Raw genomic sequence first — 14,509 nt, 5'->3', positions numbered from 1 at the left:
ATTAGACACTACACCGAGTAATCTGACCTGAAGTCTGACAAATAGTTTGAAGTAGACAAATAGAAATTAGCAAGAGAATGATACTAAGAAAGATGCTTGGATCAAGGAAAACGAATGAAGGTCAGAAAACATGGAACAATGAACTCTACCTTAAAATAGACAGACCCACAGACGGTATACCAAAACAAAGACTAGCCTTTGATGAACAACTAACACAAATGAATCCTAACAGACTAACCATGAGGATTTTTGACAGATGTAATGGAGACAAAACTAACAACAAATGGTTGAAACAAATCAAAGAAGATCTCAGAATTGCAGGCATAAAACATACAGACATAGGGAACAGAAACATATTCAAAAAGAAAGTATAGACTACAAAGGAATATAGAAATAAAACAAGAGTGTAATAATAAGAAACGGTCAGAAAAGACGTAAAAATAGCAGAGCTTTAAAATGAAGGAGAATTGGGATTACATGAAGGAGATGAAAAAGAAATTAGCTGTTCTATATTATAAATCTGTATTAAAGTATAATAATAAAAAAAATCTGTATTAAATGTGACTGATGACAATCCAGTTAAAGTAATAATACAATTTATCCAATAAAATAATGAATAAGGGACAAGAACAAATCTCTTCAGAGAATTTTCAATTTTGAATTTTTTTTCAAACTTACTTGAAAGTACTGATGACCCATTGTCTATGTTGCCAAGCATGATAATTTTTTGCATCTAATGCCAGAATATCAGCAGTTAGATTCATCTCATCTGAAGGATCATTTAGCCACTCAACAATCACCCTTCTGTGATGCCTGTAAGAAAAAATATTGACATAAATATTAAAATATTTAAGTAAGAATATCTATTTAAAGGAAAAACACACAATATTAATTTAATTAGATAAATGTTACAATTAAAGTAAAATAGAAACAAAAAATTCATAGTATAGTTCATTAAAATATAAAACTGATTATACATTAAAAATATGTAAATAAATAAATATTAAAGAATGCTCACCAGACTTGATAATTCTTAGGGTTATCTTCAATGATTTCTTTAACATATCTTAATTCCAGTTTTAAATCTTTTTCAAGGTGTTTTAAAATCTCCCTCCTGAAAACAAGTACACTTACGTTTTAAAAGAAAAAAATTGATAGAAAACTTATTGATAGTTTTAAAAATTTCAGAAATGCACACCCAAGATAGTAGATATTTATAAAAATCAAACCTTCTCTGTAAAGTAGCCTTTAAACATCAGTGTCACTGTTTTTGGCTTTACCTAAATTACACGGAAATGATAATTAAAATTGAAATTATTTAAATATTTACATCAGACAACAGCAACAGATGCACCACTTTTTAATATAAATATTTTTTTTAAAGATCAACAAAATCAATTTTTACAGATTAACAGAAGTGTAGATCTACGAGAAGTGTTCAAAAAGTAAAGAGAATTTTGAAATTTTGCAGGTTGTATTAGTCCGATTCTCTGGAATTTTTCATTGTTGTATTAGTAAAAATATCTGAAAAGTATCTGTACATTTTTAGCTATATTGGATGTTTAGTCTGTTGTCAGCTGACAAAAGGATAACATATGTTTTGATATGATCGGCGATTTTTTACTTGTATAAATAATCAATCAATCAGAGAATTTGTATTAAATTTTGCTATAAGAATGGAATAATGTGTAGCAATGTTTTAAAAATGTTAAATATTGCTTTTGGTGAGCCTGCTATGAGAAAAGCAAGGGTTTATGAGTGGTAAAACGTTTCCAAGGTGGTGAAGACTATGAAGATGACAAGCGCCCCGAACACCCCAGCACATAAACAACCTATGAAAACATGTAAAAAATTAAAGAAATGATTATGAATAATTGCTGAATCACAATCAGAGAAGTTGCTGATGATGATGGGATATCAATTGGCTCATGCCATGAAATTTTTTCAGATGATTTGGGTATGAAATGTGTGACAACAAAATTTGTTCCAAAATTGTTGATTTTCGAACAAAAACAGTAGCAAATGGAAGTTCCTCAGGAGTTGCTAAATCAAGTCAACAACGACGCAGAACTACTGAAACGTATCATAACAGGTGATGAAACATGGGTTTACGGATATGATGTTGAAACTAAGGCTCAATCGTCCCATCGAGGCATTCTGGATCACCAAGGCCGAAAAAAGCTTGACAAGTACAGTTGAATGTGAAGGTAATGATCACTGTGTTTTTCAATTTTAGCAGCATAATGCATCATGACTTCTTGCCTCAAGGTTAAACGATCAATAAGGAGTTTTATCTACAAGTTCAACACCATTTGCATGAAACAATCCGAAAAAACGCCTGGATTTGTGGCGAAACAATTCATGGCTTTTGCACTACAATAATGTGCCTCCTCACAGTTCACTGCTTGTTTGTCAATTTTTAGCCAAAAACAACACTGTAATGATACCCCAGCCTCCATATTTGCCAGACATGGCCCCGTGCAACGTTTTTCTATTTCCAAAAATAAAGAGAACCTTAAAGGGCCATTGTTTTACAAGCAGATGAGATTAAGAACGAATCGCTGAAAGTGCTAAACACTATTCCAAAGATTGAGTTGCAGAAGTGTTTCAGGGATTGGAAAAAGCGCTGGCATAAGTGTATAATAATATCTAATGGGGGACTATTTTGAAGGGAATAACATTAATGTAGATGAATAAATAAAATTCTTCCCAAAAAACAAAAATTCTCATTACTTTTAGAACACATCTCGTACAATTGGCAAACACAGCAAGCTATGATTTTTCCATATGCGATTAAAGGAAGATTATAAAATCTAATGTAATTAATAAAATTTTCTCATAATATGCACCGAATTTATTAACAGGGCTAAATAGCAATGACAGGAGACCACACACTTACATAGAAATTGCTATCATCTGTCCGCTTCAACATCTCGATAAGAACTGAATAATAATAATATAATACTAATTATATAAATATATAATTTTTTTTTTATTAAATTCAATGAAAATAAAAACAAAACTAGAAAAGGTTACTAAATTTTTAGTTTACATTTTTAACTTGTTTTGATTGGGTTTAAAATAAGTACAGTGTTGTAGGGTTTGTATATTTATTCTGAATTTATAACACTTGTTACTACAGTTTGTAAATTTTCAGTAGGTCTCACTTCTCACCTATACTTTGGTTTCAAAAGAATAACATTCAAACTTTTGGGTAAAATTGTAGAATAATGAGCAATGTTTGTTCCACCATCAGTATATAGTATGCATATAAGCTTTAATCACTGAATCACTGTCACTGCTGAAGATATTTTTTGTAAACAAGAAAAAATTTTTATTCAATAGCTCTGAACCACATCTACCTTGTAATTCCCTTAAAGTCTCCCGTAATTCCCGTAAAGTCCTTGTAAAGTTAAAGTTTTAAAGTCTTTCTTTATTCATGCTGTCACTTTTTATTTCTTCATAAACATAAATATCTCTTGAAGCTGCATATATTAATTTTGTTTCACGTTGCTCAAGTAGATAGATATGTGGTGTAAGTAAGCACATGTCGAATCCCTAACCATGCACAAATTGGTTAGAATCTGACTTCATATACATATTTTTTTTTTATTTTTTTTTAATTTAAATATATTGATTTATTAATAATTATTAACCTCTGGTTGTAAAAATTTTTGAATTAAGATGAAAAGTACACAATTTTATTTCACTAATAACTTCTGATTTTTTTTCATATGTTTTTTATATTGTTATTGAATTATTATTTATTGTTAAGTTTTTTTTTACAATCAGCAGTTAATAATTATTATTAAATCAATATATTTAAATTAAAAAATTTTTTTTTTAAATATATGTATATGATGACCAATTCTAACCAATGTGCCTTCCCCTTCCTTATAAGATCCAAATATTTCATTAATTAAAATTTTATTTGGCTATAACTCTGGAACCAATGAAAATAAGTATCACTTATGATATATCACTGAAAAACTCTCAATGAGGGCTTATTACTACAATTAAGAAAAAGTCCAAAATCCAAATGTTTCAAAATTGAAACCTTGCTTTATTTAGAGGTCTGACTGCATACATATTTTTGGCCAAGTCGATTGCAATCAAAAGGGGAGGTGCACAACTAGATGTTACAATAGTCCTAAATACAAAATTTCAACATTCTACGACTAATTGTTTTTGAGTTATGTGAGATACATACGCTAATACGTACGTACCAACATCACACCAAAACTAGTCAAAATGGATTCAAGGATGGTCAAAATGGATATTTCCAATGAAATCTGAAAATTGAAATTTTTTGCAATTATAATACTTCCTTTACTTTGTACAAGGAAGTAAAAACTAAAAGAAAAAGGCACATTTCATATATATAACGTGTCATATACTCAAAACTAGTGAAAATACAAAACTTAAAAATACTCTAAAATTTCACGAAAACATACTAAATTAACAAACATAATGCAGTTAAAATAAACTATTTAATTACATTTTAAACAAGTTTCTTAACCACTTTAAGTGAACTGCCATTTTAACAGCAGCATTTTCAATTCTAGAGAGGAAGAAGCTGTATTATATTCCTGAAAAGAAGCAAAGTTCTAGGTTTTTTCCAAATGAGCTGTAAATATTTTATTTTATCAAAGTCATTTCATTTTATCATATTGAACTGTACAATTAATTTGCTCATGACACCAATTTGGTAAGTATTGTTTCTAATTATCTATAATAATAATTTTTCTGAGTGCTGCAGAATATATTAAGCAAGTGAAATTTCCAGTAAAACAAATGTGTGTGTGTGAGTGAGAATGTGTGTATATGTATAGATATTTCTAAATTAGTTATACAAAAGAAAACCTTTAATAATGAAAAAAGTAAATAACTTACAGAAATGCTAAATACAACATTGAATGCAGTATATCTTCAAGTTTCACTTACAACTTTATGTTCAATAAGGCTACCTTTTGTAACAAGACAGATGTCCCATCTGTAATCAATATCCTGCCAAATCCTATGAAACATGTCTTGATCTACATGGAAAATGTTTGCATTTTGTGTTATCTAGTGCCACAGTTTGTCAAAATTTCCTGGAAACGGAGATGAAACACTCTGTCTTTAATGTAACCCCATACAGAGAAGTCCATTGGAGTTAAATCAGGCAATCATAGTGGCTAGGAAATTGTTCTACCAAATCCAATCCAAGTCAGCACTTTGCTATTGAGAATTTTACGACAGTAATGTGTAATGACAATATACACAATGATAATGTGGTAGTCTGCCATCTTGCTGGAAAATGAATTCTATGCCTATATCCTGTTGTAATTGTGGTATTAGATAATTTTCAAGCATGACCAGGTACTATATGCCAGTTACAATTGACTCAGCAAAAAATAAAAAAAGGACAATCAATTTTGTGATAGCTTACAGCACAAAAAACGTTTACTTTAGGCAAGTCCCATACAAGTTCAATTGTGTGACATGGATTCCACTCACCCTTATCTGAACATTATGTTGATTCACTTTACTGCCGATATGGAAGGCTGCTACATCACTGAATACATACAATTTTATTAAGATAATTAATTATCTTCAGTCATAATTTTGTATAACTTTTACACAAAACTCAGTTCTTTTTCTTTATCAACTTCACTCAAAGCTTGTATCGTTGCAATTTCTAGGGTTTAAATGATGACTGATTACACAATATCCTCCATACTGTAATCCTAGGAATATTCAATTCTAAGCTGGTGCATCCCATTGATTTGCCAGGACTACAAATGAGTGTCTGCCACACATGTTCAATTGCCGCTTTACAAACTGAAGGTCTACTCTGACCTGGCATCCTATGTGATACATAACCTGTTTTAAACGATTGTATCATGCAGTAACAGACTATCTCTAAGGTAATTGCTTGCAAAATTTAGTCATAAATTGTCTCCAAATGGTGGTAGCTAATTTTGATTCATGAAACCATAAACAGTACTGAGCAAACTCTGCATCAGTATACGACTCCATGAAGACTGATGGATTAATCATTTGCACATGCCACCAATTGAGAGACAGTGTTATGTTGTCAAGATAACACTGACAATACTAGAATCTGGATTCAAGTAATGGCAGTGAAATTGTGTTGTTATTACAAATTGTATGGTAGTTAGTGTGTTAATGTTTTCTAAATTTTTAAGGTTTTATTCATTTTTTTGCTATTTATTTGATGTAACTGTAGAATAGTATACCAACTGATGATGTAGGATCCCATGAAATTTGACTATTGGTATAAATTTTTTAGGTCTTTCTGTTACTGTGTTTGGTGGTTAAGTTATTATTTCTTGAAAAAAAAAAATATATATATATAGTATATATAAAGTAATTTCTCTTGGTTTAATGCAATTTGATTTATGTGATTTTGAATTTGCACGGTTGATTTTATAACACTTTCCCTTGACTTAACACAGGTCTGATTTCGATTTAATGCCGTTAGAATTACTATATTATATGCAGTAATAATATTAAAATAATATTTGTGAAATAATTCTTAAAAAAGTTTTTTGGTAAACCATGGACTTATACACACATGTAATGTAATAAACAATGAAACAGGGTTTCCCTTTCAATAATAGCATACTGAAGTGTGTTAGGTTGGTAATACTGAAGTGTTTGGTTTATCAACATTTTAAAGATCACAGTCAGTCAGCCATTAGCTGTTCAGAGAATATGTTGTGTTGTGTTATTGTCTTATGTTATATTACTCTGCAGTACATACGAGGGTTATTTTTTTTTCAAGGTCTGATTGGTCACGAAATAAAAAACCGGGCAAACATCGGATGAACCTTTGCGCAGCATCTCTAGTATAGTCTTCAATCACGCCACGTCACTTCGTTTAGTTCTGAACATGCAGCTAGCACATAAACATGTCTACAACAATAGCATCTCCCGCCAAGTATGAAGTGCATGCGATAATTCAATTTCTTCAGGCTGAGGGGTGTAATGCAGCTGAAATTCATAGACGAATAAGTAATGTGTACGGTGAAACTTCAATGAGTGACAGCAAAATGCGACAATGGTGCAGGAACTTTAAAGCAGGACATGCAGATGTTCATGATGCAGGCGGTCAGGAAAGGAAGCGAATGTCAACCGATGATCTCGTTGAGCAAGTGGATGAGGCAATTCGAGAAAATCGTCGGTTTACAATTTCTGTATTGAGTGATTAGTTTTCTGAAATTTCAAGGTCAGCTCTCTACACCATTGTGAGTGAGAGACTTCTGTACCGCAAACTGTATGCGAGATGGGTTCCCAAGATGCTGTCCGACCATCACAAAACAATGAGAATGGACGCCTCCTAACATTTCTTCAGCGCTACCACATTGAAGGAGAAGATTTTTTGAACAAAATTGTCACAGGGAACAAGACATGGGTCCATATCGAAACTGAAGAAACAATCCAAACAGTGGATGCATTCTCATTCTCCCAGTAAACCAAAGAAGTTCAAGCGAACCTTCTCTAACAGAAAGTGTATGGCTATTGTGTTCTGGGACTGGAATGGAGTTCTCTTGGTGGAATTCATGGAACATGGCACAACCATCACTGCAGCTTCATACTGCGTGTGACTCTTCAACGTCTACGAAGGACGATTCAGAATAAGCGGAGAGGAATGTTGCCATCAGGCATTGTCTTTCTCCAAGAGAATGCTCGGCCGCATACTGCAGCTGTAACAAAGAAGCTCCTGCAGCGTTTTCGTTGGGAAGTGTTTGATCACCCACCATACAGCCTGGACTTGGCTCCATCCGGTTTTTACCTCTGCTCACATGAAACGCTGGCTAGGAGGACATTTTGGCACAGACATCGAGCTGCAGACCAATGTAGAAACATGACTGAAAACACAAGCAGCTCCGTTCTATGACGAGAGTATTGAAAAGTTGGTACCACGCTATGACAAATGTCTAAATCAGAGTGGTAACTATGTAGAGAAATAGTGTAACTATGTAAGTACTTGTTACAAATAAATTTTTTTTAATTTTCACTGTGGTTTTAATTTCGTGACTGATTGGACCTTGAAAAAATAACCATCATAATTCTGATTGGTTTGTGTACAAGGCATGATGTAAAGGCTACAGTACGTACAATATTTTTAATTTATTATGCGAGGTATTTTAGGATTTTATTGTGAACTACTACTTACCTTTTTATTTTATATTTTTTTTGTTTTTAACTATGTCTGCCTTAAACATATGAGAAAGAAAAGGAAAACTGTCACTCTTGAGACAAAATTGGAGGATAATGGTTTACATAACACTGATATTGCAAATCATCTTGGCCTTGTCGAATCAACAGTTCAATAATTAAAAATAAGTTTACAATTATGATTGCTGGAAAAATTGTTGTTCCTTTTCAGGCTTCACGAATATCTTATTTACAATCTCCTTTAATAGCTGAACTTGAAAAACTTTTGAACATTTTCATAGAAGATTTAACTCAATGTCGTATTCCCTTGACAACTATTACTATTCGTGAAAGAGCATAAGTTTGCATGAACTATTAAGAACTAAATGCCGTGCTGAAGATATCAACCCACTCAATGCAAGCAAAGGATGGTTTAAACATTTTTTTTAAATTTTAAATCTGCATAACATTTTGATTCAAGGTGAAGCAGCCAGTACGAATTAAGAAAAAGCTGAAAAATTCAAAAAAGGTCTACAAATTATCATGAAAGAACGAGGATACACACCACAGCAACTATTTAATGTTGACGAAGCAGAAATTTTTTGGAAAAGTTGCCTAAACATACTTTTATTCAAAAGAAAGCAATATGCCCCATTTTAAAGTATCTAAAGATCGATTCACATTTTTACTTGGAGGAATTGTAAAGGGGAACTGTAAACTAAAACCATTACTTGTATATCACTGAGAAAATCCCCGTACTTTTAAAGGAATTAACAAACAATCTCTTCCCGTGGACATCCAATCAAAAAGCATGGGGAAAGAGGCGTATTTTTTCTGACTTGGTTGGTGGTGACTAAGAATTGTTTTACCCTGCAACTCAAAGATTTTTGCACAAGAAACAACATCACATACTAAGCTGTTCTACTGCTTGATAACACTCCTGGACATCCAAGCTTCAAGGAATTGGATGGAAGCAATTAATTCACATGTAGAGGTTGTTTATAAGCCTGCAAATACGACATCACTGACAGCCAAGTAATCAAGGACTGATAGGCACATTCAAGGCTTATTATCTTAAAAAAGTATTTTCTTGGGTGGTTTCTGCAACTAACAGTTCAAGCAATGAGATCGGTGATTTTCTGGAAAAAATATAACATCCTTCATGCTGTGCGCAATGTTAACAAAGCTTGGAAAGAAATCATAGAGAGTACGCTTTGTAGAGTATGGCACAAGCTGTGTCAAGATGATTATCAAGATCAAACTGCATTCAATGATAATGGACAAGGAACTATTAAAAATGAAGTTGTGCAACTTGCCAGCAATGTAGGACTCGAAGTTGATGCTGAAGATATAAATGAACTTGTGCAAAGAGATAAACAACTTTTAGAAAATGAAGACTTGTTAGCACTACCCAAGTTGCCAAATAAGGAGCTAGATGTCTACTCGAGTAGCAGTGATACTTTAAATCAGGGTCATCAAAAATCGAGTGGTGAACCTTGAACATCATCCTCCATTTCTCAGCCATAATTAACAAGAAAAGGATTACAAGAGGCATTAGCATACATTGAAAAATGTTGTTATTATGTAACTGAAAATGATCCTGATCAAGAACGAAGTAAAAAAAGTTGTAAATGAACTGTTAGGTGATACGAAATGCTACAAGATGGTGCTAGAACAGTTGCAACTATCAATAAAGCAGAGTAAACTGGACAATTATTTTAAGAAACCAAAGCTAAACTAAATTACAAGTTTTTTTTAATATTCCTTATTGCATTTAGGCCTATATACGTTTATTTTAAGGTAACTATTTTTTTAAAACTAAATATCTGTGCACATGCAGATACTATACTGTACAGAGTACAGTACTGTACTGAATACCTTTTTTGAGAAAAATTTTTGATTTATGCAGTTTTAATTTACACTATGATTTTCTGGGATGAATTAATTGCGTACATCAAGGGATCCCTAAATATAAATAACTTATTTGCTGTGCTGAATGGAAAATGTACTCTACGTCAAATGGTTATACTAATTCAATTACTGCAATCTGATTTTGAGCAAGACTTGTCAGCAAAATAAAAAATGTCTAGTTAGCAAAATAAAAGTTAAAATTACAAATGAATACACACGAAGCATTTTCAATCATCGGAGATCATTTTGTACTAGGGAATACAACTAGAAATATAAACAAATATTCATATTACCTGTATTGCCAGACTGTATAATTAGCTGGATTTAAATCAACTGCATCTCTTGTTAATTCCAAAGCTCTATCAGATAATTCATGTTTTTGAAGAACAGCACGAAAATAATCATAAACATCAGTAACTGAAAAAATTTTCAAAATACAATACTGCTTATTAAACAATCAAGTAAGATTGCAAGCAGATATTGGAGAAAAAAAAATTAATTTAAAAGAGAACAACTGTTAACCTCAGCTAAGAACATAACCACCTCAGCTAAGCAAAATTAATTTTTTTTCTAATACAAAAAATTTCTAAAAATGGTAATGAAAATGTAAAATAAACAGGCAAACTAAAATTTTAATAAACAAATTTTTAATTTTTAATAAAGCTGTCAACAAAGTACTACCCAAGGAAGATGAGAAAGGTTCACACTTGACATTCATTACACTTCATATGAGGAAGAGGTTGATTTAACTGATGAGGATAAACATAGTACAAACATATTATTATTCACCGACTATTTTTAAACCGACTAACAAAGAAATCTGTATAAAATATGAAAAGATTTTTAATATTATTTTCTTTTAAACTGTTAATGGGCTATTTATATTTAGCGTAGTATTATTTTAATTAAAAAGCTAATTTATTTCAGATAAACTCTTTTTCCTCTAAGAAATGCTTACTCCCAAATATCTGCTATATTAATTAGATATATGTACAAACAACAAAACTGATTGGACAGCAGTATAAACTTAAAAATTACATCAAACAATAATTTACATTATCCTACACAGCTACACAACAAATGTTTTAAAATAGTTATGAACTAATTGTTTTTCTTTACCTTCAATAAATTATCAATAATATTCCTAATTTTTATGTAACATACAATGTTATAGTGTGAGTTGCAAGTGAGAAAGTGCTCAGCAGGAGCAGAGTATGCGAGGATTCAACGTATGGTACAGTAGATGCCTCTTATTAGAATCACTGGAAAATTGAATCAGCCAGATTATTAAATCATATTTCTAAAATCCAAACCAAAATACAGGAAATTTATATAAATTTCTTTGTGTATAATCAAGAATCAGTTTATTGAATCAACATTTTAATATTTTACGTTTATTTGTTATAATACAAAATGGATTATCAAGTTTATTGCATTGTATTATGTTGTTTATGCTTTCATTTTACTGTAGTACCTGTATTTAATGTTTAAATTGATATTCCAAGGAAATAGGTCATATCATACCAATGTCTACCTGCTAGCTAGCTAAAGGTAAACAGCGTGGTGCCAGATATCCATCAGTAAAAGATGGCAGACAAATATTTATACAGGCAGTGCGTGCACTTCAAGCTGTTAGTCGTTCAGTACATTTCATCTTTCTACACTGTGTATTCTGTATATATGGTTTGATTTGTATGTGCTTCAACTGTTGTTAATATTTAGTGTTATATTACTATTGTTTCATTCAGATCATTTCTGATATTGTCTATTTTTTGTGTACTGTACTGAAATTTCTATGAATTTCAAAGCTATCTCACAAATTTTAAGGATTTATATTTATGTGAAGAATTAGAAGTTTTGGGAAAATATGATAAACTTCCTAAATGTAGTTAGCGAGAAGCTGCAACAAATCTGGGACTTTCTTAGATTTCACTTTCTCGTATCATTAAAAGCCACAAAGAACTGGAAGCTGCAGTCACTGTAAATGGTTGGCTCTCTCATTGGAAAGAGAGAAACAATACTATTTACAAGAAATCATTCAGTGAAAATTCGGATGCTAATCAATCTGCTGCAGACAACTGGAGTAAGAACTGCATTCCTGAAATTTTAAAAAACTTCAAACCTAATATCTACAATTGCGATGAACTCGAGTTGTATTTCACAACACTTCCTGATTTTTCATTACATTTTAGAAAACTGACAACTAGGTGGTAAAAAAGAAGACTGTGTAACAGTTCTCATCACTTGCAACATCAGTGGCAGTGATAAAGAAGAACTCCTAGTTATAGGCAAATGAAAAAATCGGTTAATTATAATTCAAACAAAAATGCATGGATAATGTCTGATTTTTGTTTTCTCAGTTTTCAATTAAATGGAATAAAAAATTAATCAGTAAGAAAAGAAAACTAGCTTTAATTTTAGACAATTATATAGCTCATACTTCAGCAAGTTATAATTTAAAAAGCATAGAATTGTTTTTTTTTACCATCGGCTTCAATACAGCCCTTAGATCAGGGTATTGTAAAAACCCTGAAACTTTTATATAGAAAAAAATATGAGGAGGATGATAATTCAAGTGATAGATGAAGCCGGAAGTGAGAAGACTATGAATGATAGTGAAAAAGACTACACACTTCTAGATGCTACTAATATGTTATGCAAAGCTTGGAATGAATTAAAAATTGAAACCGTTCTAGACTGCTTCAAAAAGCTGGTTTTATTGAATCCAATGACGTTGTGCCGATAAGTTCAATCAAAGATGTGGATGATGAAATCAATCAGTGGATCTCTATTGATGAGGACATTCCTGTTTGTGCTCCAGTTACTGATTATGAAATTGTATCAGAAATTATGAATGAAGGACCGGAAGAGAACAACATTGAAGAAACTGAGGAAGTTCGGGCGCAAGCATATCATTAAAAGATACAACCAATGTGCTATCAGTTCTACGTAAAAATTTGGAATTATGCGGAGGAAAATCAGAACAGTTTTGTGATTTTTATAAAGTGGAAAATGATGCCTTGCAACAGTATAAAAAAATTTACTTCAAAAAAAAGATAAGCAGTTATATTACTGAAATTTGTGTAGTCTATATGTAAGTTACAGATTTGTTTTTTCTTAATTGCATAAAAAGTTTTTATAAATTTACATTTTTACTATATTTTTTATAACATCTTTTTATAACGCAATGCTGTATTTAATAGAATTGACAAAAACAAAAACACATGACAGTAAAGATAAGTTTTTCTTTTTTTTTTCAATATTAGATTAGTTTCTTTGTATCATGTTATCTAAATTAATATTGCACCTAACACATATAGTCATTAAACTGCATACATTATGTTTAATGATTTTTTTTTTATGTAAAATTAGGTTATGTTTGTAAGCATACAGGAGAATGACCTTCATCGCTTAATTGAATCAGCTGCTTTATTGACTCACTTTTGTTATGTACAAAAGTGATTCTAATATGCGGCATCTACTGTATTAAAAAGGATATTGTGTGTCAAAATACGAGGACCAGTCAAACATAAACCAAACTTTTGTCTTCATAGTTCATGTATGAAGATGAGCAGGCAGGCGTAGAGGGATGCTTACAGTGAAGATGTGGAGAAGGAATGGATGCTCCGTCCATTCCCTCTCCACATCTCCAGTGAGAGGGGATCCCTCTCACAAACAGCTTGGCATTCAAATTCCTCTGGTCAGGAGGGTTATGTCAGAATAAGAGGTTCAATCATTGGTTGCAAATGTATTATCATGTAATTTCACATGAATGAGGGTGTCAAACCTGAAATTTTGATTAAACTGCATTTACAGATTGGAAGTATAAGATTGTCATATACTCAGGTCTACAACTAGGCCAGCAAATTTAAAGGAGGGTGTGAAGCTGTATAAAACGAGTCACAGAAGACATTCAAGGACAAGTGTGCTAGATGACAACATTCAATGAATCCATGACATCACTGAAGACAATCATCATCTAACAATTGATGAAATTTACTTTGAAAGTGAGTATCAATTATGGAAGCATCTGTTCCATTACTATACAGGAGCCTGAGTTCTAAAACATTGTGCAAGATGGGTTCAAAGTTGACATGAAATCAAAAACAGGCTCAACAGGATATTTGCCATCTCTCTTTGTCCACCTCTTGGACAAAGTGAAAGTTACCTAAAGGAACAAAAGGCACCATCAACCAATTAGGAATGTAATTCTCCTTCCCAAAAATGCCAGATCTCGTGCAAGTATTAGCAGCACTCAGGATAGACTGGACAAAAGTTACTGAGAAGTGTTAGAACATTCCCATATAGTCCAGATTTACACCCTTGCTTTTTTTTTTTGGTTCGGCCATTGAAGGACTGGGAAAACATTAATCCCACAGTGACAAAGAAGTAAAGAATTTGTGTTCAATCAGCTTATGACATGTCCTGAAAA

At 31.9% G+C, this 14,509-nt stretch overlaps 1 protein-coding gene across 1 annotated transcript in view; it reads right to left on the bottom strand.

Moving 5' to 3' along the window:
• The window catches only part of Fnta (farnesyl transferase alpha), a 59,476-nt gene that overhangs the window by 22,407 nt on the left and 22,560 nt on the right, over positions 1 to 14,509 (bottom strand). The window contains exons 3-5 of the mRNA XM_075366880.1: positions 10,371 to 10,494; positions 1,019 to 1,114; positions 679 to 813 (exon numbers count right to left, since the gene is read on the bottom strand). Coding sequence (XP_075222995.1) covers positions 679 to 813; positions 1,019 to 1,114; positions 10,371 to 10,494 — 355 coding nt within the window. The remainder of the gene's footprint in view (positions 1 to 678; positions 814 to 1,018; positions 1,115 to 10,370; positions 10,495 to 14,509) is intronic.

The sequence above is a fragment of the Lycorma delicatula genome, chromosome 5 (assembly GCF_047948215.1).
Source record: "Lycorma delicatula isolate Av1 chromosome 5, ASM4794821v1, whole genome shotgun sequence".
Lineage (NCBI taxonomy): Eukaryota > Metazoa > Arthropoda > Insecta > Hemiptera > Fulgoridae > Lycorma > Lycorma delicatula.
This window is presented reverse-complemented; position numbering and strand designations above follow the sequence as displayed.